The sequence below is a fragment of the Capricornis sumatraensis genome, chromosome 21, assembly GCF_032405125.1.
Source record: "Capricornis sumatraensis isolate serow.1 chromosome 21, serow.2, whole genome shotgun sequence".
In the NCBI taxonomy this organism is placed as follows: domain Eukaryota; kingdom Metazoa; phylum Chordata; class Mammalia; order Artiodactyla; family Bovidae; genus Capricornis; species Capricornis sumatraensis.
This window is the reverse complement of record NC_091089.1, coordinates 13,524,288-13,551,552: the sequence shown is the minus strand read 5'-3', so window position 1 is coordinate 13,551,552 and position 27,265 is coordinate 13,524,288. Positions and strand designations below refer to the sequence as shown.

General features: G+C 40.9%; 2 protein-coding genes across 3 annotated transcripts in view; both read left to right on the top strand.

Moving 5' to 3' along the window:
• Window positions 1-27,265, top strand: part of CDH7 (cadherin 7) — a 126,710-nt gene that overhangs the window by 37,630 nt on the left and 61,815 nt on the right. Inside the window, exons 2-3 of the mRNA XM_068993594.1 lie at window positions 15,364-15,658; window positions 20,374-20,493. Coding sequence (XP_068849695.1) covers window positions 15,364-15,658; window positions 20,374-20,493 — 415 coding nt within the window. The remainder of the gene's footprint in view (window positions 1-15,363; window positions 15,659-20,373; window positions 20,494-27,265) is intronic.
• On the top strand, window positions 26,448-26,805 carry LOC138097700 (PCNA-associated factor-like). 2 transcript variants are annotated; one of them, XM_068993993.1, is made up of 2 exons: window positions 26,448-26,570; window positions 26,725-26,805. In XM_068993993.1, exons 1-2 carry the CDS (start codon window positions 26,448-26,450, stop codon window positions 26,803-26,805), a joined length of 204 nt encoding a protein of 67 aa, XP_068850094.1. The 2 variants fall into 2 exon arrangements, with proteins under 2 accessions (XP_068850094.1, XP_068850093.1); XM_068993992.1 differs by having other exon boundaries at window positions 26,448-26,780.

Genomic DNA, 27,265 nt, shown 5'->3' with positions numbered 1-27,265 from the left:
TTGGGGATGGTATGACTTGCTTCACTGTTAATGTGTGTGAGAAACAATGAAATCCTGATGCAGGACAGTGATGGGCGAGGTAGAGACAATAGCCGAGGTGGCTCTTGAGGTGGGTAGGTCCGGTTTGTCATGCGCTCTTAACTACTGTCAACCTTTTGGAATACTTTCTTAGTTTTATAGTTGTATTTATATAGTGATTGTGTAACCATAATATATAATCTTTTGCTTGCTTAGCATTTTCCATGATATTTCTCATCTACTGTGAACTTTTTTCTAAAAATCCTTCAAAAGCATTATTGAATGGATACATAAAAGATACATGATTGAATGTTTAAATTATTTTCAGTCTTTACCATATTAAAGGGAATGATTCAGTGAAATGCTTGTATATAGAACTTTGCATGAATGATGCTTTTCTTAAGAAAGACTACAAGAAGCAGAATTAGTTAAATATTTAAAGCTCTCAAAAAAAAAATTGGAAATTGACAACTGTTTGGGGGTGGGGCTGAAAGGATCAGGAAGCATCAGGGGAAAAAAGCAAGAAAAGCTCAGAAATTCAGTAGCTAGAAACTGACATTTTGCCTTACTAATAGTTGGGTTTTTTTGTATCCGGAAATACAAGAATCTAAGATCTTTAAGGTCATTCAGCTTTTATGGTGGGAGGTGAGGAGCGGGCAGCGTGGTATAGATGAGATCTGGTAAAATACAGACTTTGCTGCTGGCAGGATCTAAGAGTGAAATTTGACCGTTTTAGGTAAGTTTAGACATAGCACTTAATCCTATTAAATAACACTTTCCTTCTGTGTAAAATTAGGCCAATAATGCCCAGTGCAGAAGTTTGTTAGGAGAATTAAAGGCCCTTTGGCCATGTGTCTGGCACATAATTACACTCAATAAATATTAGCTCTCACTATTAGCATTTGAATAAGAGAGCTATAAAACAATATGTGAAGCGGGGTGGATAGAAGTCAGGATTGCACATATAAAGTGATAAAGTAAGTGTTCAGTTCAGTTGCTCAGTCATGTGCAACTTTGCAACCCCATGGACTGCAGCACGCCAGGCCTCCCTGTCCATCACCAACTCCCAGAATTTACTCAAACTCACGTTCGTTGATTCAGTGATGCCATCCAACCACCTCATCCTCTGTTGTCCCCTTCTCCGCCTGCCCTCAATCTTTCCCAGCATCAGGGTCTTTTCAAATGAGTCAGCTCTTCGCATCAAGTGGCCAAAGTATTGGAGTTTCAGCTTCAGCATCAGTCCTTCCAATGAACACTCAGGACTGATCTCCTTTAGGATGGACTGGTTGGATCTCCTTTCAGTCCAAAGAAAGTGTAAGAATACACAGAAAGAAATAGAGGATACAGTCTTTAACAGGAGTGATGGGGTTTTGAGTTAGTCTGGATCTGATTGTCAGCAGGAAAATTTTCTGTCCTTAAAATGGTCTCTCCACATAGTATCGCAGTCAGAACCCACTGGTCGGTCACAGTGATTACTAATAATTGTTTTATGTTTGACATGTGACCATACATGTTTATTCCGGTATGGACTTCTTTTTTTTTTAAATAAATTTTTACTTTATCCTCAGTGTTCAATGAGCTTGGCCTGCCTGATAAAGGCATTCCTATATTTCTTGCATTCTTTTTTTTTCTTTTAAATTTAAATTTATTTATTTTAATTGGAGGCTAATTACTTTACAATATTGTATTGGTTTTGCCATACATCAACATGAATCCGCCACGGGTGTACATGTGTTCCCCATCCTGAACCCCCCTCCCACTTCCCTCCCAGTACCATCTCTCTGGGTCATCCCAGTGCACCAGTCCCAAGCATCCTGTATCCTGCATGGAACCTGGACTGGGACTTCTTTTTTATTTAAATCACAGATAATATTAAAAAAAAATTCAGCCGGCACTTTTAAAATTAATTTTTTGGATCAATAGCAAACGAAGTTTTTAATAGAAGCAACATAGAAAACTGGGGGGAAATGCCCACCCCTAATGATGCCCTCCAGAAATGTTTCCTTGTATTAATATCCCTCAGGAGCAGGCTTCTACCAGAAAATTATTATCATCACAGCACTGCTGCAAGGAGTTTGGGGTGATTCAAGTTGAAATAGAATAATACATCTAATCCATGTATCTGTAATGTGATGTGATGAAACCCAGAGAAAATGTACAACATTTTAAACCTCACAGACAGCAAATGGGTTTTCTTAGTGTGTATATTTGTAAGTGATACTAATTGAATTTGTGCATAAGATATCAGACAAATTGTAAGTATTATGAACAACACTTCCTTTAACATATGCACCCCTTCCTGACAGTTGTGTTTAGGTTAGCAAACTGTGTAATGTTACTTTCTGTAAACTTAGGACATAGATTTTTAAAATAAAAAGAACTAGTTCTGTTGAGTTCGTTAAACCAAACTGCAAGCTGAGGTCAGGAGAAAAAAATTTTCCTCTCCTCTTCTAGGTTCTTCTGGCTGGCCTAAGCACTAAATTCATATAGACCAATTGACAGGAGAAAATTAGACAGAAATTTGAAATAGAAGGGAGAGACCCAGAAGGACTTGCCACAAGGGCTCAACCCCTCACCCTAACTACCATCTCAGTTAAAGGCAAAAGAGGATGTTGAAGGTAGTGGTTTGGGACTTCAAAGGGGAGAACTTTTCCATAAACATGGGTGTTTGGTGAGCAGATGTTTGCTGGGCCAGGCAGAAGGGCTGGGGAATAGAGTGGTCTTTGGACCGCAGGTCCTGTCGAGTTCCCCCCACTACACACCCACCTCATTCTTTGCAGGCATGTTTGGTTATAGCTGTATTGGGGGAGCAGACCCCCCATCTGAATTGTTTTAGGCAGTTAGAGGACAGGTCAAAGTTTCTTCCTGAGTCTTTTGAGTCTAGTTTTCAGCTCAAAATAATCCTCATGACAGAGAGACACTTCGGGCTGCCACGTTTTTCTCCCTTATGTTCCTATGGCTTTATTAAATTTATTACATTTCTTTACAGACACTTTTACCTCTAGGGCATTAAACACAAATCCAGACTCAGCAGCAGAAGGGTAAGGCATCCCTTGGTTGCCTTGGGTGCTGAGAAGGCTCACAAGAGACTTGACTTTCCTCATTTATTTTTAAATGATAATGTTATTTAGAGCAGGAGAAAATGTGTCTTCTCCTTAGGTCACCTGAGTCGGAATATAGCCTTCTTATTTCTTATACCTGCTATGTTTTCCATGAGACAATTACATACCCCGTGGAGGGTCCTGACTTGGAAAATGGGTTTGTTTTTTATTTAGGAAGATTTTGTGTTTGTTGAAATTATTCCAGGAATTCTTTGAAGGCAAATTATTGCCTCAGCTCTGCAGACATGCTTATTTATTTATTTTTTTAATTTAATTAATGAACCTGTGTGCCTTTCAAGATGATGTCATTAGTCAAATGGAAGAATATTTTCCTCAGCTTCTTCTGTATTCCTTTTTTCCCTTTTGGTGTGTGAATCTTAGATTGGGTGTATAATAGCATGGCCTGGAGATCTTTTAAAAGTAATAATAATGATAAAGCCCATGGGCACATACTCTAGTCAAACTATTCTGTGGTGTGTGTGTGTGTGTGCGCACACTCAGTTGTGTCTCTTTGCCAGCCCATGGACAGCAGCCCACCAGGATCCTCTGTCCACAGGATTCTCTAGGCAAGAATACTGGAGTGGGTTGCCGTTTCCTTCTCCAGTTCTGTGGTGGGTCTGGGCATCTCACCACCTGGTTGAAGAGAAGATGCTTGCCCTGGGCGTGGAGGACTTGAGGGGCTTGTGTAAGAAGAAGCACATTGAGCTTTGGCTCCTGGGCTCAGTGAGTTAAGGCCCTTCTTCTTCCTGTTTTCCAAATAAAAAAACCCCACAGAGAATCCTCCTCACACTTGTGACTGGTTCATTCACAGTGTCAAGTGTCCAGAAATTAAAGGGTTTGGGAACATGGGAAAAATAAGATTGTATCAGGTGTGGATGGAAGGGAACAAGCGCCATCCCGCCCGGGGAAATGTCTTTTAAGAACTGTGCCTCCTGCAGCTTCTTCCTAGTGGCTTCCCCTTCTGGTCTCTGTGTGCATCTCTCTCACCAAATTGTGCAAATGTGCTTCTCACCTGCCTGTGCCCCTGCTGGAGGAGGCCTGGGGTGTGTGAGCACAGATGTCCTCGGAGAGCCAAGCGCTGCCACTCATTAGTCGGTGAGTGAGTTACCTGCGCCCGGGGAACAGACGCTGAGTCAGGGATGTGCCTTTCGGGGATGTATTGAAGTGGTTTTCACAATCGAAATTGGTGATGAAGGTCGGGAGGTAGGGCTGGGCAGCGGGAGGGGGTGAACTGCGGTGCAGTTGCAACCTGGAAGGGGCTAGTCTCCAGGGATGTGTGCAGCTGGCAAGGCTCTTCAAAGCTGACCTGGATCAGGGGAGCAGAGGGAGCTTGAAATCAGCCATTCATTGCCTGGGGGATGCCCCCGAGAAAGAAGTATTACCTTCAGCAAACTGGCTCTCTTGTGCCGTTTTTTGCAATTTGCCAGATTCATAAATATCCCCTAGGTGAGTGACAGTTTTTAGGAAGAACTTAGCTGAGAAGCATCAGCACCTGGCACTCCTAGCATTTCCTGGGGTCAGGTAGGAAGTGGACCTGGGAGGTCACTGCCATGACACCCCATGATGACTGCCAGAGGGGCCCCCACCCCCGGCTTGAGGTCGTCAGTTCAGGGGGCAGCTCCTATAGCTCATATTTGACCTCTTTTCTTGGTGGGATTTACAGGAAGGTCAGAAAAATGAACTACAGCCCCTGATGCTGTAGGTGGTCTCCAGGTTCCAATCAGTATGCACCATTTTCCTCTCATCACCCAGCCTGCCTCAGGCTGAGGTTCCTGCACTTGTAGCATCAAAATGGGGCAAGAGAGTATCAGGAGTCACCCAAGGGCCCAGATGCTGAGCCTGTCTTCCTGTGTCCATCATGTAACAGAAGCCTGCCTCCTCCTGGTGGTCAGAATGAATTACACCTATCAGGAATGCAACGCTTTGGTTGTTGGTCCCTTGGTGCAGGGAGTCCAGGGACAAGGCAGGGAGCACTTTGAACCTGGTGGAATCACCTTGCTCTTGAAACAGAAGCATCAGTAGGAATGAGGATAACACAGCCATTCCCATTATAATTGCAGTTCCTGGTCTTGTGTATTCTACTTGCCCCAGGAAGCTCTGTGATGTTTAAGGAGGCGTCTCCCTCCAATAGAGGGTGTTTTCCTACAGCAAGTGGTAAGGACTGAGAGAGACTGCCTCCAGCACTTCCAGTAGTTGAACTGGGTGCTGCAGCCCAGCCTTTGGGATGAAGTGGGATGGGATGTTGGTGACCCACTGTGGATCCCCTGCAGGGGAGTCTCGAGTGTGAGAAGAACCTCTGAGGTTTGAAATCATAAGTATTTTCTTTCCACTCCCAGTTTGTTTGCTTTGTTGTGGTTCAGTGGCTGAGTTGAGTCTGACTCTGCGGAATTTCTGATATTTTTATCATAAGCATATGGCAGATGAAATTGTTAATTCTTTTGAGTAGATGTGCAGTGTTTCTGTGGGAAAATTCTGCTCAACCTCCACTTCAAGAAGTGAAATTTAAAGTCATCCTCCTGAGAAGAGAGCTGAAATCTTCCAAGGGTTTGCTCTCTAACTGCTTCTGTTTTGTGACTTGGCATTTAGGCAGGAGCCAAGAAGAGGAGAACACTGCGCTCTCATGATGAAATTAGGTGACAAGGAGTTTTGAGCAGTAAGAAGCTGACTCCAGGCAGATTTTTTTTTCAGTTGGTTGAAAGGTGTGGATGTGTGTCCTGGAGACAGCCACTGAGAGATGATGAGATGTGTGCCGTGGAGCTTTCTCTAGGGAGTGGCAGGTAGCACGTGGAATGAAAATGCTTCTCTGAGTTGCTTTCACTCAGTCCCTGGCGAAAAAGGCAGGGCTCTTTACATGAAGCTCCGAGTAACCACACCATAGCCGTGAGCGTAGAACTTTTTCAAACTAACGCAAGATCTCCCCCACTAAGGAAGGCAGGTACTTCATGGTACAGCTCTGTGTGGATGTACATGTACAGATAGAAAGTGGCATTTTACAAAATACTTACAAATAATTACTTCATTTTATCCTCACTTCAGGGTTTAAGGCTAAGTGGACACTGAGGATGCTGATTGGTTGTTGCTGTTGTTCAGTCACCAAATCGTGTTTGACTCTTCACAACTCCATGGACTGCAGCCTCCGGGCTTCTCTGTCCCTCAGCATCTCCCGAAGTTTGCCCAAGCTCATGTCCAGTGAATCGGTGATGCCATCCAACCATCTCATCCTCTGTTGCCCCTTCTCCTCTAGCCTTCCATCTTTCCCAGGATCAGGGTCTTTTCCAGTGAGTCAGCTCTTCACATCAGGTGGCCAGCGCATGGAAGCTTCAACTTTAGCATCAGTCCTTTCAATGAATATTCAGGGTTGATTTCCTTTAGGATTAACTTGTTTGATCTCCTTGCTATTCAAGGGACTCTCAAGAGTCTTCTCCAACACCAGATTTTGAAAACATCAATTCTTCAGCTCTCTACCTTCTTTACTGTGTAGCTCTTATAAATGTACATGACTACTGGAAAGACTATAGCCTTGACTGATCTATAACTAGCAATAAACTGGGATTTAGGTGCGATCAAAGCAGCAAGACAGCATATTAAAACGCAGAGACATTACTTTGCCAACAATGCTCCGTCTAATCAAAGCTATGGTTTTTCCAGTAGTCATGAATGGATGTGAGAGTTGGACTATAAGGAAAGCTGAGTGCCAAAGAATTGATGCTTTTGAACTGTGGTGTTGGAAAAGACTCTTGAGAGTCCCTTGGACTGCAAGGAGATCCAACCAGTCCATCCTAAAGAAGATAAGTCCTAGGTGTTCACTGGAAGGACTGATGTTGAAGCTGAAACTTCAATACTTTGGCCACCTGATTGCAAAGAGTTGACTCATTTGAAAAGACCCTGATGCTGGGAAAGATTGAGGGCAGGCAGAGAAGGGGACAACAGAGGATGAGATGGTTGGATGGCATCACTGACTCAATAGACATGAGTTTGAGTAAACTCTGGAAGTTGGTGATGGACAGGGAGGCCTGGTGTGCTGCAGTCCATGGGGTCGCAAAGAGTCGGACACGACTGAGAGACTAAGCTGAACTGAAGGCAGCAGGCTAAGACGCGGAGATTCAGTAGACATACCTCTGGTTCCTTTGCCTGGACCTATCTGTTGATACCACTCTGCTGCTTAGTATGGACTGAACCCCAGAATGAATGTCTGTTGCCGCTGCATTAGGGTGAACTTTTCCTGAGGATAAAAATTCATAGTAGTCCGTCCTTTTCAAAATATACTGTTTGTGTTTTTTTTCTTTTAAGAGCTGTTCTAGCAAATTTTCAGTTCAGTTCAGTTCAGTCGCTCAGTCGTGTCTGACTCTTTGCAACCCCATGAATCGCGGCACGACAGGCCTCCCTGTCTATCACCATCTCCCGGAGTTCACTCAAACTCAAGTCCATCGAGTCAGTGATGCCATCCTGCCATCTCATCCTCTGTCGTCCCCTTTTCCTCCTGCCCCCAATCCCTCCCTTTTCCAATGAGTCAACTCTTCGCATGAGGAGGCCAAAGTACTGCAGTTTCAGCTTTAGCATCATTCCTTCCAACAAACACCCAGGACTGGTCTCCTTTAGGATGGACTGGTTGGATCTCCTTGCAGTCCAAGGGACTCTCAAGAGTCTTCTCCAACACCACAGTTCAAAAGCATCAATTCTTTGGCGCTCAGCTTTCTTCACAGTCCAACTCTCACATCCATACATGACCACAGGAAAAACCATAGCCTTGACTAGACGGACCTTAGTCGGCAAAGTAATGTCTCTGCTTTTCAATATGCTATCTAGGTTGGTCACAACTTTTCTTCCAGGGAGTAAGCGTCTTTTAATTTCATGGCTGCAATCACCATCTGCAGTGATTTTGGAGCCCCCCAAAATAAAGTCTGACACTCCACTGTTTCCCCATCTATTTTAATCTTTCCTAAATAGTTCTGTGTCATATTCTTCTCCTTTATTACTTTGTGAGTGTGTGAGTGAAGGTCACTCAGTCATGTCCAACTCTTTTCACCTTCATGGATTATACAGTCTATGGAATTCTCCAGGCCAGAATACTGGGGTGGGTAGCCTTTCCCTTCTCCAGGGGATTTTCCCAACCCAGGGATTGAATTCACATCTCCCACATTGCAGGCGGATTCTATGCCAGCTGAGCCACAAGAGAAGCACAAGAATACTGGAATGGGTAGCCAATCCCTTCTCCAGCAGACCTTCCAACCCAGGAATTGAACTTGGGTCTCCTGCATTGCAGGTGGATTCTTTACCAATTGAGCCATCAGGGAAGCCCTTTATGTGTAGTAATGAAGGGCTTCCCAGGTGGCGCTAGTGGTAAAGAACCTGCCAGCCAGTGTAGGAGACAGAAGAGCCATGGATTCGATCCCAGGGTCAGGAGATGCCCTGGAGAAGAAAATGGCAACCCACTTCAGTATTCTTGCCGGGGGATTCCCACAGACAGAGGAGCCTGGAGGGCTATAATCCATAGCATTGTGAAGAGTCGGACGCAAATGAGGCGAGTTAGTGTGTATGCAGTAGTAATTAATACCTATACTTCTTAAACCACGCATCTTCCTCAAAGATGCCTCACAAGAAAATTGTGTTCCATTACCCTGGATCACAATGATAATTATAAATTAGGAATACTTCAACCAGAAAAAAAAATGACTCTTGTACTTGTTTTCATCTGTAATATTTCTTCAACAGCTTGATAATTACATCGTATCCAGTGGTAAGTGGAAGATATCTATTTAAAAGCATAATGAGAAAAGAAAACTTGCACGTAATGTGTATATTCAAGCAGTTTTTTCCCTGCCAATTATTGTTTAAATCTGCCCTCCATACTTATTATTTTAACCTTGTGAAAGTTTAGCAAAAGTAAACTGCATGAGTTCTAACAATGTGTAACACAGTTTTAAACTTTAAAAAAAAAAAAAAAACTAGAATAAGTAAATCAGCAGTAGAAAATTTACCTTAGAAATCTTTTGCCTAATGTTCAGTATATAAATCATTCTCTGATGGGTTAACATGCTGTTCAAAGGAACATATGCATATTTTGTGTTCAGCCATCATTACTCCATTTTTGAACAGAAATGTAGCAGCATAAACTTTTGTTTCTATAATATGCATTTTGCATTTTTTAATTCAAGTATTCATTACAGAAAAATTAAATATAACATTAATTATAATTAATTATAATGTTAAATATAACATTAAGTATTTCCATCATTGTATTTCATCATTGAGGATCACGGAGGCTTTCTCTTTTAGTTTTATATTTTTAGTGTCAAAACTTTCATGATAAACATTATCTTTCATGATAACATTCTCAGTTTCATCTGATGACTATATTGGCCTTTTTTGTGATATGAAAGTGTAATGTTTTCAAAAGCAAAACATTAATAAGTACAGTCCTGACATTACAGTAATTTATCATCATACCCTTCTACATCATCTCAAGTAGTTGTCACAGTTGTTCAGTGAAGTTCAAGTGCAGGTATTTTATAGAGGAGGGGAACCAGGAGAGTAAAGACAAGATCAACAGTCGGGTCAGAAACAAGCAGAGTGGAACGTGTTCATAGAGGGAAGAAAAGTGGGTCAGTATATTGAATTGATTTTTTTACCTTAGTAGATTGAGGAATATTTTCCATTTTCAGATGGATCACAGTGATAGATCAGGTAGTTTATATCAGGTCCTAGTTGATTAAATAAATGCAAGAAAAATGTTAGATTGCAGTGTATTGATCTGTTGTTGTTCTTTATAATCTTAAATTGAAAAACATAGTGTTATTTGCTCAGTGGTGTTCAACTCTTTGTAACCCCATGGACTGTAGCCCAGCAGGCTCCTCTGTCCCTGGAATTCTCCAGGCAAGAATACTGGAGTAGGTTGCCATTCCCTTCTCCAGGGGATCTTCCTGACCCAGTGATCAAACCCGGGTCTCTCGCACTGCAGGCAGATTCTTTAATCAAGAACATGGTATTCTGCCATCTGAGAACGTCCAACGGTCTATAAACCCTCTTTATGCATCTGTGTCTGTGTGGAGTACTGTAAAAGACTTAGGGAAGCAAGAATAAGAAAGCATGCCGTCCCTGCAGGACTCTGCCTCTTGGGGAACACAAGGGTGTCAATGTGCAAGTATTACCCTGGGCATAGAAAACAAGGTGTCTGAATTCCCTCTCCCTGGTTTCAGAGGATTAGCGAGAACAAACCAGAGATATGGGATGTTTTTTGTTTAGTTTCTTTTCTTTCTACTTAATGCTATTAAAACTTAAAAGGATAGAAATGGAAATAAAACAGGCACTACTGTTTCACAAAGTGAATTATAAATTTACAAAATTTACTACAGTAGTTTGTTAAGTATGTGGAATATGATGATAAAGAGAACCCAGCCCTTAGAGTGGGAAAACAGCTGAACCAGATTTTCAGTAGAAAGCAGAATTAAAGGCATTTTGTCAGAGAAATGCAAACAACATGTCTTGGGGGGGAAATAGGATTGTTAAGGTTTCAGTAAAAGGGACCTTTCGTTATGTCGAGCTGGGTGTCAGATGCTGGATGAGACGATGGAGGCCGGGTCTGTAAAGGGATGGACATGCTTGCTCTGCTCCGGCCGCAGTGACTGATCCCAGGTGCCTGGGCCGTAGAGAGCCCTCTGGGATGTGGGAAAGAGACACTAGGGGGATGGCCCATGGCCACATGGAGCCTGTGCTTAAGATCTGGGGTTAAACCCAGAGACTATGGGAAGCAATTAGATACATTTGATGAAGGCTGTGACACACCCTATACTATACGTCAGTGTAGTTTTAGGAAGATCATTGCTGACATGCAGCGTAACAGCATGGATGATGTGAGTTATTCAAAGTGAATAGTAGCCGGGGAGTTTTGTTACAGCCCAAGTGGAAGATTTTAAGATTCCAAGTTGGGATTATTGTTCAGAAAGACTGAAGAAAGGGTTAATGGGTTAGAGGTGATGAGTGCGTATTCCATTGAGTGTGGGATGATGGAGGCCTAGTGGATTATTATTATTGTTTTTTAGCTGGAGAATAATTGCTTTACAATATTGTGTTGGTTTCTGCTGTCCAGTGTGAATCAGCTCTGTGTATACATATATTCCTCCCTCTTGAGCCTCCCTCCCACCCCTCTAGGTCATCACAGAGCACTGAGCTGGGCTTCCTCTGCCAGACAGCAGCTTCCCACTAGCTCTCTGTTTTATACATGGTAGTGTATCTATGTCAGTGTTCCTCTCTCAATTTGTCCCATCTTCTCCTCATAGTGGATTATTAAACAGATTATACTTCAGGCACATGTGAAGTGTGCTTTGCGTCCTGGCCTGGGTAGATTATGATGGAATCCAACAGTTTCATATTCTTACATTGTTATCAAACACAGTGGTGACACAGAGACACTGGATTCGCATCATACTTGGTTTTCCTCTATGCTTGTTTGGTAGCCTTATCACGATGTGTGCTCCTCACTGTGTGCTCATTTGCCAAAAAAAAAAAAAGAAAAATGTAAATATTTACTTTTGGAGCCATAACAAATATTTTGAAAAAGATACAGAGACGCAGACAGTAAAAATGAGTTTGTTTTTTTTTTTCTGGTGAGAAATCAAGATTTTGTTAATGCTTAGTTGAATCAAAAGATCAGGTTTACGGGGATATTGGCAAATGAAACAGGCAAAACATCATGAGTTCAACTCTGCTCCAAATAGAGTACAAATCTTTGTTTTTATGGTGTTTTTCATTTATTGCTAATTTGTTCACTTACCATATTGGGACCGTAGAAATTTCTTTTTTCCTGGCCAGAGGTCTTCACTGTAAAGCGTCCTACTCTAGTCTGTAATAATCATTTACAAAGACTGTGCAGCCATGTTTGTGTGTGTGTGGAGGAGGCGGCGGGGGGGGGGGGGGGGACTGCATTGACACATGTCTTAGATTGCCATTCTAGAGTTTCTCAGCATTTTTCTATGCTGAGCATGCTTCTTCATCACAGAAGGGTAGTAGTTTTTCCTAACAGCATGGGTTTCACTTCACCTATTAAGGTTAGTGTAGTGGGTGAAGCCTTACAGATTTAGTGTGTGAATCATTGATAATTTCATCTCCATCTTAATGTTTCCTGGTTGATCATTTACTTTCAACCACAGATGCCTCTACTAAGCTTGCAAATACACCAGGTTAGACTCACAGCGTTTTTATGCTTCTGAATTTTGGCAGTGGTTACAAGCCTAGCAATAGTCCCAGCTAGGAGAAAAATGTCAGTGATGGGGAGGGTGGTGGATTTCAGGGCTCCTGCAATGGATGTGTGCGTGTGCATGTGTGTGTGTGGCGGGGGAGGTGTTGGTGATGGTGGTGGCAGTTAGATGTGGAAGAGAAGAATGCTGATCCTTGAACGACTGGGAAAACAAGCAATATGAACCGTTTTTACCTTTCAGCTCTTTCGCTCTCAATAATGGAGAAAACTAACGATATCACATAACGTCAAATATGGCATCAGAGTTCAGGCTGAAGGTCAGTCAGGATTTCATGGAGAGGAAGGTGTCCTCCCTTACCTGAATACCCCAGGAACATCGGACCACCATGCTGTGAAGATGGCCATCTTCAGTTGATAGAAATTAGTTAAATGAATCACAAGGGCTGGTCCCGTGAATGGGAGCCCATACCTTTGGTTAAAGATGCAGCCTGGGTATTACTTATGTATTTCCATGGTCAGAAGCTCTTTCTAATATTTCACACTACCATCAGCAATAGTGTAGAGACCCTCTGCTAACGCAGAGAGGAACAGATGAGGCAAGGAGGGGTCGAGAGAGTGGCTGTGAGAGGTGTGTGCAGCGGGGGACTCTGCTCCGTGCTTGTGCTTAGTCACTTCAGTCGTGTTTGACTCTTTGCGACTCCGTGGACTGTGGCCCACCAGGCTCTTCTGTCCATGGGATTCTCCAGGCAAGAACACTGGAGTCGGCAACCATTCACTTCTCCAGGGGATCTTCCCAATCCAGGGGTTGAACCTGCGTCTCCTGCATTGACAGACGGATCCTTTACCACTGAGCCACCAGGGGAGCCCCGCTTTATTCTCACCTGTCATCTTTTGTCTCTGGACTCAGGTCTTTGTGTTGTTGAGTGTGGTGGAGTCTACTGCTGTTCTTTGATGTCAGAAAGGTCCCTTCTGGCACGTTGTGAAGGGTGTTGATGTAAACCCCTGGAAGCATTGAGCATCTTTAAGATCTAGGCAGGCAATATGGTGGGGATGGGTTGCTTTATTCTGCCCTGAGTTGAGTTCTCCTTTGTAGCGGCTTTTAATGTCCTCCCCTCACAGGACACAGCCTGTCCACCAGAGGCAGGATCCCAGTGCAGGAGCAGAGGACGGGCTTTCCACCAGGCTGTGTGTGCTGTGTGCTGAGTCCCTTTAGTTGTGTCCAGCTCTTTGCAACCCCGTAGACTGTAGCCTGCCGGGCTCCTCTGTCCATGGGATTTTCCAGGCAAGAATACTGGAGTCGGTTGCCATGCCCTCCTCCAGGGGATCTTCCGGACCTGGGATCGAACCCACATCTCTCATGCCTCCTGCATTGGCAGCTTCTTCACCACTGGCGCCACCTGTAGGGATGCAGCTGCAGAGGGGCCACGTGACCTCAGGCCTTTCTCTACCTCAGTTTCCTAATCTGTTAAAAGGATGATGAAGTCAGTTAGTGTGAGCCTGGGATGGGTTACTCTGTAGAGAATATTAACAGTAGTTCCTGGAACACAGGGAGTACTCAATAAGTCAAACTTTAGGGATTTTTAGCTTGTCTCATACAAGCTATTACATATGTATGTAATAGACACCGTGAGAATAACTTAAGAAAATTAAATAATTCATTATATTTCAAGAACACATCTTCTCCATATGCTGGATAATCTTGCTGCAGAGTGATTCACTCGCTAATGCAACTCTGAACAAAGCTAAATTAAAACTTGTGCCAGAAATTAATTTTTTTGTATCATTTTGTCCTGGCTGAAAACTACAGAAACAAAAGGATGAATCAGGTACTTAAGTATTCCGAAGCCGAGTATAAACACAGCTGTCACAGTGCAATGGAAGGATCACTCACAGAAATTCATGGTACAAATGCAGTATCTTCAACAGCTAAAGATGGAAATGGACTGGGTACCTACTTGCCTGAATAGTTTCTCATATCCTATATTTTTCACATTTGGTCTTTTTCTTGTGATGGCAGGTGGATTCTTACAATGAATCCACTCAGTGGATTCCACTGAGCCACCTGGGAAGCCCCATGCACCTTGTCTTTTAAAGAGTGCCAACATAGTTTTGAGTGCCAACGTAGTTCTGCAAGGCAGCCTTGCTATTTGGTAAACTGGGTTTTCGCCTTTGTATTAATTGCAGTCCAGAATCACAGCGGTTCCTGAGGATGAAAGATTGTTGAAATTCCAGAATGGGTGCTGCATTTCTCAGGTTATGAAGTTCAGGGAAAGATGTAATTATTTCCGAGTTTCCTCAGGTTCCTCTGTTCGACATAATGTTCTGACATACACAGAAGGGACAGCTCCAGATATGAAATGCAAATCAGTAGGGGCTGCCCCTGCAGCCAGAGCCGGGGTTAATCATGCAAATCTAATGCAGTGCTTGGTATTTCAAGAAAGGTTTTAGTTGAAGTCTCAAGCACATATTGATTTAAAATTCCTACTTCAGAGAGCAGTGCAATTTTTTTTCCAGCTTCAAATTTTAAAATATAGAAGGATTTGGAGACTCATTTAGTGACTGGACAGCCATCCATACTTAATAATCATGAGAAGTTGTGGGGGTGCTAGGAAAGGGTACCCGAAAAGGATGTGATGATTTCTAAGCACTTTACATAATGTATTAGATCTAAACTTATGAATGCTCTTGAACAAGTCCCTTTGCTTGGAATATGATCGAATTGACTGGTTGTACATGTTTACTGAATATCTGCTCTGGTCAGCGAAGATGGCTAAAACTGGCAAAGATAGACAAGTTTCTAACTTTGGGAATGATATAAAATTCCTTTGGAAGTGAGGCTGGGTACCAGAAGAAATGCAATTGTCTTGCTCACAAGTGCAAGCTGACACATTCTAAATAGCCTTTTCCACTGTGCACAATACGGGTCCGCTTATCTTTCCAAGAACAATAAAATTTCATGTGCTGCTGCCTGACATTAGAATTATTTTTACGTATCTCCATATCGCTGACTCTCCTGTAAGTTAATCTCATCTCACATGAATTTTTCACCAGCTTCACTCTGACGTTGATAAAGGAGATGGTTCCATCAAATACATCTTGTCAGGCGAAGGGGCAAGTTCCATTTTCATTATTGATGAGAACACTGGGGATATTCATGCTACCAAGAGGCTGGATCGCGAGGAGCAAGCCTACTACACACTTCGAGCCCAGGCATTGGACCGGCTCACCAACAAGCCCGTGGAACCCGAGTCCGAGTTCGTCATCAAGATTCAGGACATCAACGACAACGAACCCAGATTCTTGGATGGCCCGTATACGGCAGGGGTTCCCGAAATGTCGCCTGTGGGTGAGTAAGCACAAGTTGGTCTGGCACTATCTGATTTGGGGAGGTTTGTGTTTAAAATTAAATCATCATAAGTACCAGAAAAATATCACATTAATATTTGTATAGAAATTACTATTTTGAGTGAGGGAATGTTTGAGATGTGTTAGTAGCCAGTGTCTAAATTCTACTTTTTGACACATTATTTTATTTGTACGGAAATTTGGAAATTCTTCTTTTACACTGCTCAGTGTCTTCAAGAAATTACCTAGGTCTTAGCATCCCTTTTCAATTTAATATTTAAAATTTAAAAAATGAGGGAAGCCCCTGGCAAACCAGTGGTTAGAATTTGGTGCTTTCACTGCCCAGACCCTGGGTTTGATCCTTGATAGGGGAACTAAGATCCTACAGGCTGTGTGGTACAGCTCACCAACCCCTGCCCCCACCAAAATAAAAAAATTAAAATTATGCTTAAGAGGTTTAAAAAAAAATCTTCCGAATAAACTTAGTATCAAACAAACAAACAAAAAATCCAGACACATTCTTGTGATGGTTTAGTTTTCTTTCTCCCCATGTTAGGATAATAATTCACTATTCCAAGCATGTCTCTAGGGCCAGGGTATCAGGTAGACAATCAGTGTAGCCAGGCTAACATTTGGTCTGTTTCTTGTAGAGTGTGCTTCAGCCCATAAATGTCCATTCACCTGCCACCACTAATCTTTTTGTAATTTCTCCAGAAATTTAGATGCATGAGAATTTATACTCAAATGTATACTGTTTATAATGATGGTAAGGTGATGCTCAGTGTGAGATATATAAAAGAATAATGAAGGCTGTTATACCAACAGGGCTTCTGACCCCCCATGACTGGAAAAATAGAAAGGAGATTATCTTTAGTATATACTGTATTTCAAATACTATTAAATTCTCTTTTAAATTCCACTTGTTTAGCTACCTTTGGAATAGTTTTCAGCCAGTATGTAACTTAGATATGGATGATCTTACAAGATAATAAAAAAAAAAAAAAAATTGAGGCTAGAACAGAGACCAGTTGATTTATATGTTTCATTTCCTATTGTTTATGGTACCGAAGGAGGAAGTTTATTTAAAATAATAATGGAGCTTGTATTTTTACACCTATTTCAACTCAGGTCTTTAACTCGAAAGTTTTGTGTATATATGCTCAGTCATGTCTTACTCTTTGAGACCCCAGGGACTGTGGCCCAGGTTCTTCTGTCCATGGGATTTCTCAGTCAAGAATACTGGCGCGGGTTGCCATTTCCTACTCAAAGTTATCTTCCTGACCCAGGGATTGAACCTGTGTCTCTTGTTTCTCTTGCATTGGCTGGCAGGATCTTAACCACTGTGCCACCTTGGGAACCCCTGAAAATGTTACCAATGTGACATAATACTTGACTGATTGTGACTTGTTTTATTTTATTGATTGATTGTGGTTTGTTTTACTTGAAATAAAGGTCATTGCATTCATTCCAGCTTTTCATCTGTACGTCTGCTATGCAGGGAACTGGAATTGCAAAGATGTGTATTGCTGCTGCTGCTGCTAAGTCGCTTCAGTTGTGTCTGACTCTGTGCGACCCCATAGACGGGAGCCCACCAGGCTCCCCTGTCCCTGGGATTCTCCAGGCAATAACACTGGAGTGGGTTGCCATTTCCTTCTCCAATGCATGAAAGTGAAAAGTGAAAGTGAAGTCGCTCAGTCGTGTCTGACTCTTCGCGACGCCATGGACTGCAGCCTACCAGGCTCCTCCTTCCATGGGATTTTCTAGGGAAGAGTACTGGAGTGGGGTGCCATTGCCTTCTCCATATACGCTTTAGGGAAATCACAATTTAGAGACCCTGAATTTCTGTTCCTATCAGATGGGAGCTAATTGCTAAGTCACTTCAGTTGTGTCCGACTCTGTGCAACCCCATAGACGGCAGCCCACCAGGCTCCCCCGTCCCTGGGATTCTCCAGGCAAGAACACTGGAGTGGGTTGCCATTTTCTTCTCCAATGCATGAAAGCGAAAGGTGAAAGTGAAGTCGCTTAGTCATGTCCGACTTAGCGACCCTATGGACTGCAGCCCACCAGGCTCCTCCATCCATGGGATTTTCCAGGCAAGTTACTGGAGTGGGGAGCCATTGCCTTCTCCGAGGGAACATTATTTTGGGACTGTGACTCTAGCCGCTGAAGAAATAACTGAAAATGAACCAAGGGTGCTTGTGGTCAGGAAAAGTTCTGAACCACAGTGGCAGCAGCTGCCTATAATTATCTTCTGTGTAAACATTCTTTGACCAAACAGGCTGATTCACACCCTTTCAATACCACCCACACCTTCAGAATGCTTCCTGCTGCTCTCATTTAATGACAAAAACAACAAATATGATGACAGCAACAATAATGAGATTTGGGAGGTTTTAGCGAGTCCTCCCCAAAGTAGTAATGTTTAGAGAAACAGGAGGTTTTGAAGTGTGTGTGAGCAATTCAGTTCAATGCTACAATTCTCCTGGGCATTTTTGGTAGTTTTTGTGGGCTTGATAAGGCTTTGCTCTCCTAAGCAGAAGATAGCAGTGCAAATTGGATTAATGTGAGCTTTTTGTTCTAGAGGTTGAACAACGCACTGTAGCTTTAGTTCCAGTGGTACCACTCTGAATCAAACAATATGACTATTATACACATGTGTAAGTTATTTTAGTTATTTGATTGATTCCAGCAGGGTCAGGACTTTTTAGAAAATGATTTTCAAATGTCTTCAGGATTTATTTGACAGTGAGAGAGTTCACTGGATTAAACATCCAAACTTGAGCTAAGCACAGTAAATGCTTATATAAAACATATATCTTATGGATTTATCATGACTCTTTATCAAAGTGTTTACTTGTAACCAAATAGTTATAATAGCCACTAAATAGTGTGGTATATACAACACAAGTTTTCTCTGTTTATTGTTCAGGGTTATTTTTTCTTGTTCATTGTATACTAGCATATTATAAGATTTGAGACCCTCATAGTCACCTAGGATTGCTTATTTGTTGTCAGAAAAGCATAGATAAGCACAAGAATGGGTGTGTGTGTCTGTGTGACTGTATGTGTGTGTCATAAATTATTTAATGAACACTTCAGAAAAAAAATTCCTGGTGACTTCCCTGGTGGCTCAGATGGTAAAGTGTCTGCCTACAGTGTGGGAGACCCGGGTTCAATCCCCAGGTCATGAAGATCTCCTGGAGAAGGAAATGACAACCCACTCCAGTATTCTTGCTGGGAAAATCCCATGGACGGTGGAACCTGGTAGGTTACAGTCTATGGGGTCACAAAGAGTCGGATACGACTAAGCGACTTCACTTTCAGAAAAAAATACATATGACAAAATTCACTGAGGTATAGTTTTCATTATTTTGTTGCAGGTTGTTTTCCAATGAAGTAGGAAATGGGTACTTAAGCATATCACCAGAGTAAATATTGCTGTAAAGATGGTGAATTATAGAGGAAATTGAGAATATCAAAGTCATTGATTCTAACATTTTAAGATAGTCAAAATCTAGTTGTTAAAAAGATTTTTAAATATACATCTTTCACCATTTGGTCCTGCCAAGCAGCCACATGGCACAATCTCCTAAGTCTACCAAATAAAAAAATAAATCTTCAGAATATAAAAAATGACACTCACAATTTTTACCCAATTTGAAAGGAAATGGAATCAGGGAAATCATCATGTGGAAAAGAAAATAGATTTATAGTAAGATCAGCATTTAATGACTTATTTAAGGAATTTTGAAAGGAAGATCTACATAGGAATAGATCTAAAACAGATGTTAGATGAAAAATGCCATGAATTTCAAGAATTTATTAGAAACCAACTTGATCCTTGAATGAATACATAAAGGGAGTTGTCTCATGCCCATCAACTAGGACATAAATGCTAAAATATCCTGTGCTTACATATTTAAGCAAATATGGGTAGCTAATATTTTTAAGATGAGATTCCAAGTGGAAATGAAAACAACAGATCACACTAAATGCTTTCTATCTGGAATAAGTGAATGCATAGTAAAAGGAAGAAGCAATATGACATTCTATCATACAAAATGTAGAAAAGCAACCAGTGTTGTGATTTTTCAGGTTATCATGTTTTTTCTCCTTTGGAAGGGTTTGGTTTCAGTGTTCATTTCATGCTTTTGTTATAAGTCAATTAGTGAAATGAAAAAGACTGCTAAGAGATAGAGTAGCCACCCAATATCCAGTTAAATGTGCCAATCAAATATTCTTCATTAACTTACTCAGTTACTGAAGTTCCCGTTTCTGTTGCTGCAGCAGGAGGGTTGCCCCATGATTTGAGTGTCAAGGTGCTAGAATCTGTCCTGCTGCTTTTTAGACTGTGATTGAGACTTAGAGGTTGCTCTTATAGACCTTGATGGATGAGATGCTTAAAAGTTGAGTCCCACCCAATTCTGAGAATATATCCCTGTATAACTTGGCATTGTCAGTCCTATTTTTTTTTTTTTTTTAACCAACATCTTTTCGTATCCCTAAAGTATTTCTGAGGAATTATCATTTATCATCTTTTGGAGTTTGTCTTAGACACAAAAATGTATCCATTTTTCACATACCTGAGAAAAAAGAATGAAAACTGGAAAGCATCTTTATATCTTTACACTAATGTAGCATCTTTAGTGTTTGGTGATTTCTCATTTTATGGCATTTGGGAGTTTTTAATTCATTGATTTTTGGATTGTCATGTAGGGACCTCAGTGGTACAAGTGACAGCGACGGATGCTGACGATCCTACATATGGCAACAGCGCTCGAGTGGTCTACAGCATCCTGCAGGGTCAGCCATACTTCTCAGTGGAGCCCAAAACAGGTAAACATTGACATGGGACTCTCCTTGTAAAGTCATTATTTCTTTCTTGGCATGGAATTAATAGTTATTTTGATTCAATGTGGTTGAAACTGATGACACTCTATTTTTATTGTGCCTTTCTCAAAATGTGGACCGTGGTAATAAACGGCATAGTATTTATAGAGCCATTAGCACCTTTAAAAAATATCTTACTACATTGATCGGAATTTCTATCAAAATTAAGCAAAATATGAGCTATTGAAAAGTTTTTCCACTGCTGTCTCTTGACTCTATAAGAAAACGTTGAATATTTACGTCTGCAGTGTTTCAATTTGTTTTCTTTAATTAACTCACATAGGAATTACACACAGTAGAATTTTAAATCTTCAGCAGAATCTCCCTGCCATGTAGTAGCATATATAGTAGTCACAGCTTCTCCTTCCAGAGGCTGGCTTTCTCAGGGAAATTAGCTGAAACATAACAATTAGGATGATGATCTGCTAAATCAAAAACTAAATTAAATGACTTTTTTTCATTTTAGAAGAAAAAAAAAAAAATGGGTTGCAAAACTGCCTGGATAGAAAATGTGGTTGATGGCTAGAGGTTCTGTTTCGCTTTGAAGATGAAATGGTTTATATTCAGTAAGGTTATAATTTGCAGCACTGTTTTCTTGATTATAAAATAATATTTTATTTATTATGTGTCTCTGGCTGTTGGTATAGGGCAGTGTGGGTGGGTGTGAGCCATTGCTTTTCTTCACCGCTGAAAAAATCCAAAATTTCTCTGCATTTTAGTAATTTAACTTTATCATGGAGAATGCCTCTTCAAATAGCCAAGTTTATGATCTTGAATCATTGATGATACTTATGATCCTAAATGAATATTTTAATGCCACTCACCACCCTGTTTTCCATATTATAAAAAATGGCAGTATTCATTCATTCTCAAATCACTGTGTGGCAGGGTACATATTTTAAATGTCTTTTGAGAATGACAGCTGTAATGTGCAAAAACAGACGAATTCAAGGCCAGCTCATCATTCATTAGAATGTTCACAGAGGCCGCACTGCGTGTTTTATACCAATGTTGTGATGAAGTTTGGAAGCTGCCTGAAGAGTCTGACAGAGGAGTAATAGTTCTGATTGAGCAAGTATTGAAGGGGAAGTAAATGGAAGTATCTGCTTTATGATCTGAATCCTGTGAATGTAAAGCTGTGCTCATGGTTGATTTAATGATAGATCTGAGAACCTCAATTCAGACACCCACCCATTCCCTTATATATCTACTCTGCAGCCTGGAAAGACATTGACAAGCCTCTGACAATTTGCTCACAAATTATACACCTCTCGCGTTATATAACTGGTCCAAAACTAGCATGTACTAATCCCAAGGGCTAAATATTCTGCTGCTACTAGTGACTGGCTTGTGATTTTAGCTTTGCTGTAAGATAATAGGTGTCTCATAGGCCCTGTGTAGGTAAAACCTCACCTGTGGGCAGCTGGACAGTAGTCTGTATCCTGGCATCACATGATTAGAACCTCAAACTTCATTTTAACTTTCAGTCTCAAGGATCGTGTATTAGAGGAGATAAGCTTTTTGCTTAATTTTGTTTTGTTAGTTTTTAATGCTCTAGTCATGATAATCATTGGGACTTCTGTTTCACTAGTCACCAGTGCAGAGATATTTAAGGACAATAGAGAATGCATTTTTTTCCAAAAAAATCTGTTTTTCTGACAAAAATAAATGGAAATCTTTCATGCCTTATACGCACGAAGAGCCAGGTAGAGTTTGAAGTAGTCTTCCTCAGTTAATGTATGATCCTTATCTATGTGAGAAATAACATTCTTTTCCGTATCTTTAGATATCAGCATTTTTGAGAAGCACGTAAAACTTTAGATAGGAAAAATGCTGAAAATATGTCAGATCAACATTATGTAAAATAGGCCTAGGAAATCACTATTAAATGTATCTCTGAAAGTTTAACTTTTAATTTCTTTTTTAAAAAAGGAATAATATTAGTAATATTAATAATAACCATTATTATTTGTTAACCACATATCATTAACTTAGCCTGACTAAAATTTCTGAGCATGTATTTCTGCTGTAGCTCTACTTACAGGCCAGATAACCAGAGGATAAGTGTGTTTTCTACCTTAATTTTTCTGTCCACAAAACAAGAATGTGAATAGCTGCAAAAAACAATGTTGACAGTTCAACAAGCAAAGAGAATAGACCTAGGAACAAGATGATATAGCCTTAAAAGAACCATTCAGGTTTCCATCACCTGTCTTCATAATGGCCCCCAATTTACTGGGAGATTGCGAATTATTCTAATGTGTTTATCTGGTCCAAAACCTGCAAGCAGATAGATCATATTTTTAAATGTTTCATATATGGCAGGACTGGCTACATGAAGTGCTGTTTGAAATAAAACCACAGGCTTCCTGTTCTAACATTAGTAAGATTCTCAATGCCATCAGAAGAGCAGAAACCAAACATAGGGCCAGTGTGACTGCACAGAACACCTAAGCTGTAGACCTTGGAAAATGGTTGGAGAGTTAAATATCACTTAGGATTTCTTTGTTAAACCTGGAGGTGTGACTACATGGTGCCTGCATCAGGCATTGCATGGGTCCTTGGTCTGTCCTAGTTTTAGGTAAGTACTACAGTCATAATCAGAGAAGGCAATGGCATCCCACTCCAGTACTTTTGCCTGGAGAATCCCATGGATGGAGGAGCCTGGTGGGCTGCAGTCCATGGTTCGCTAGAGTCAGACACGACTGAGTGACTTCACTTTCACTTTTCACTTTCATGCGTTGGAGAAGGAAATGGCAACCCACTCCAGTGTTCTTGCCTGGAGAATCCCAGGGACGGCGGAGCCTGGTGGGCTGTCATCTATGAGGTCGCACAGAGTTGGACACGACTGAAGTGACTTAGCAGCAGCAGCACAGTCATAACAGTAGGCTTCCCTGATAGCTCAGCTGGTAAAGAATCCGCCTGCAATGCAGGAGACCCCAGTTCAGTTCCTGGGTTGGGAAGATCCCACTGGAGAAGCGATAGGCTACCCACTCCAGTATTCTGGGCTTCCCTTGTGGCTCTGCTGGTAAAGAATCCTCCCGCAATGCGGGAGACCTGGGTTTGATCCCTGGGTTGGGAAGGTCTGGAGAAGGGAAGGGCTACCCACTCCACTATCCTGGCCTGGAGAATTCCATGAACTGTATAGTCCCTGGGGTCGCAAAAAGAGTCAGACACGACTGAGTGACTTTCACTTTCACGTTCACAGTAGTAACAACAGCTCCTTCCATACACACCCTTTCTGGGTGTTCTGTCTGTGTTGCGGCCCACAGCGTGGAGGAGCCTCCCTGATGTCAGGGCTTTCTGAGGGTGTCCCCTCACAGCTTACAGCAGTCCCTTCCTCAGTCCTTTCTGCTTGATATGATGCCAGCTCTGAAATCCTTTGATGTTCCAGAACCTTCCATCTTCACTACTGTTGGCTCTACTCCACTTTTGGTGGTTCTGTTATATGCTTCCATGAGTTTGAACAAGCTCCGGGGGTTGTTGATAGACAGGGAAGCCTGGCTTGCTGTGGTGCATGGGGTCACAGAGTCCAACACGACTGATAGCTTCACTTACAGGGAGAGAAACCAAATAATACAAGTCTTAAACAGAAAATTAAGGAAAAAAAAGTTTATTAGGCAGAGCTTTACCTGAACACCTAATGTATATGGAACCCACACAATGTGAAAAGCCCAGCCCCCTGTTACCAGGCTCATGTGGTTGCCTAGATTCCTGAGACTAACCCAGAGCTTGACTGAGTAGGCTGCATGCATCCATAACTGTTTGGTTCCCTAAACCAGGGCAGACTTCAGAAATGGCTCTTGTCTGTTACATGTAGTATACATACAAATTCTTAAGGAAATTCCATGACAACAGAACATGCTTGAAAAAAAATTGATGTCTGGTAGGACATCAGAAAATCGTCTCAAAATTTATTCCCAGAGTAAAAACCAGACAGTTGTTGAAAAATAGCAGTGATAAATTTGCTTCATACATAATACATTTTGTGAACATTAATTATAAATATAAAAGTAAATGAGAAGCTCTGGGTTACTGGGTCAGATGATACATCCATAGAGAAATTATTATTCAGAAAGCCAAAAATCTGGGCCAGTCTCTTTTTCTAAAGAGATGCAGGGTATATTCTTTTCATCATAAGTGGCTTAAAATTATTGATTATTAAAACAATGCTATTATCTCCCATGAAAGCCTCATAGAACTGTAAGGCTATGACTAGACAAGACTGGCTTTTACCACTTTAGGGACACAGTATAAACAATTTTCTCTGTGAGTGTGTGTCTATATAATATTCTCCAAAATGCAGATCATATCCAGTTTATGAGAATTCTTTTCCAAATGTAGACAGCTTAGACTCAAAAGTAAAAAGCCCACAAAAGCCATAGAACTAGAAATCTATTATGTTTGAATATTCTTATTTAAATTCAGTTCTCACCTAGTTATTTCTCTCTTGTTAAAAAAAAAAATGTTTAATAGTTGAGGTATTTGGAAATTACCTTTGCCCCCTGCATTTCTTTGCAAACTCTGTGATGATTTTTGCTTTGGAAAAGTGTTATTTATAGGATCACTTGCGAAGAGACAATTAGAAGTGTGAAAAATAAATGAGTAACTTTGACTACCAGACTTCTCCCCTGATAATTCTGTGTTTTCTTTCAAGTAATACCACTGAGCAAAACCGTGAGAAGATAAGGCAGCTATATTTTCTTTGCTGGTTAATTGAGATGCTATGGACCTTTTTCCATTATAACTGTGCAGGATGCAAACTCACTTAAACATATTGAGAAATTAAAAATCAAAACTGAATGGGTAGGAAATTGTTTTAGAATTTTATTAATATTTTATCATCTGTATGAAACTATTAATTATGTGTTTAATGTGAAACACACTCTTAAATATCATCTTATGAAATGCACTATCAAATATTCAATTGTCAATGCTTAATTTATTTTAAAATTATAAATAAATACAGTTATGATAGGAAGAAAGAAGAAGAGAAAGAAAAAAGGTAAGAAAAAGAAGAAAAGTAAGGGAGACATAGAGAAGTAGAGATATGTAAGTCCCAGAAATCTTAGAGATTGTTAAGCTGGTAACAGTGAGTCTTATTGTAGTCAATACTCAATGTTTTCAATATTAGAGTTAAGGGAAGTATTGAAGAACAGACATGAAATATTCATAGAATCATTATGGTTCTCAGAAGAATATCTACATCTCAGACAGTTCTCAGTGAACCAAATGGGTATATGACTCTGCTTCTTTTGATGATCATTGTGATGTTTTAGAGATTCTCTATAAGCAGTGTGCAGATAACTACAAGAGTTCAGGGAAGGAGTTAAAGAGACCTTGTATTGGTGTGGTTATAGCAGCAGCGTCCAGTGTAGTGTATTAGAATAAGTGATTGTTAAAACAGCAGTGACAATAAATGGTCTGCGTGCTAAGTAGCTTTAGTCATGTCCAACTCTTTGAGACCCCCTGGACTGTAGCCCACCAGGCTCCGATATCCATGGGATTTCTCCAGCAAGAATACTGGAGTAGGCTGCTGTTACCTACTCCAGGGGATCTACCAACCCAGGGATTGTACCCACATTCCTTATGTCTCCTGAATTGGCAGGTGGCAATAAATGGCCTACTCAAATGTAACGTAAATGCTTAAAATATTGATGCATTGTAGGTGTATATATGTGTATGTGTGTGCTTGTATTTGATAGGTACTGCTCAGAACTAAATAAAAATGTGGCTTTTTTAGATGGTATGAGTGTTATTTAACTAGGAATCTTAACGTACTGGGACCAATAACATATTGTTTAAATTACTCTTAAATTATTGAGAGATTCGTATTCTGGGCCTTGTCCCGTGAAACATCTTCGGCTGGAGAGTCAGTTGCTCTCCTCTCGAGTTCGAACATGGTGTGGACTAAAGCAGACAGTGTGCCTGGCAGGTACAGAAGAGTGGTGGCTTCTCGAGCCCCCAGGAAGGTGCTTGCTTCCTCGACTTCCGCTAATTCCACGCCGCTTTCCTCAAGGAAAGTTGAAAATAAGTATGCAGGAGGGAATCCAGTTTGTGTGCGCCCAACTCCCAAGTGGCAAAAAGGAATTGGAGAATTCTTCAGGCTGTCCCCTAAAGATTCAGAAAAAGAGAATAGAATTCCTGAGGAGGCAGGAAGCAGTGGCTTGGGAAAAGCAAAGAGAAAAGCATGCCCTTTGCCACCTGATCACACAGATGATGAAAAAGAATAGAACTTTCTTATTCACCCTTGACTGATGTCTCCTGTTTACTCTGGTATTCTAGGATGTAAATTTGCATAAATGTATTTGTTCCAATTAGTTTTGTTGAGTAGGCATTTAATTTAAAAAATTAGGCTTTTTTACATTTAGTTATTCAAAAGCAAGTAGTTATGATACTGGAAAATCTGTAAGATTAATTACGGTTAACACAGCATTTGGTTTCCTTTACCTATTATTAAACTTTTTCTTGCTAAAATTATTGCATGGTATTCTAATTATGAATCTGCAGTATTTGAGATTTGCTTAGATCTTTGTACTGTTGCCATTTTATTGGCATTTGATTATTGGAATGATGCCATATTTTTCTTCCTTTTATTTGCTTTAAAAAAGCAGAGGTAGATTTTTGCACATTTAAAAAGTAATGTTAATTAAACTGAACCTATACCCTTTTTAAGAAAGGGGGCCAAAGAGGCAATGTTGCAAAAATCTGGATGGCT

Excerpts from the sequence above, each read along its gene's own strand:
- LOC138097700 (XM_068993992.1), top strand. The coding sequence starts at position 26,448 with ATGGTGTGGACTAAAGCAGACAGTGTGCCTGGCAGGTACAGAAGAGTG.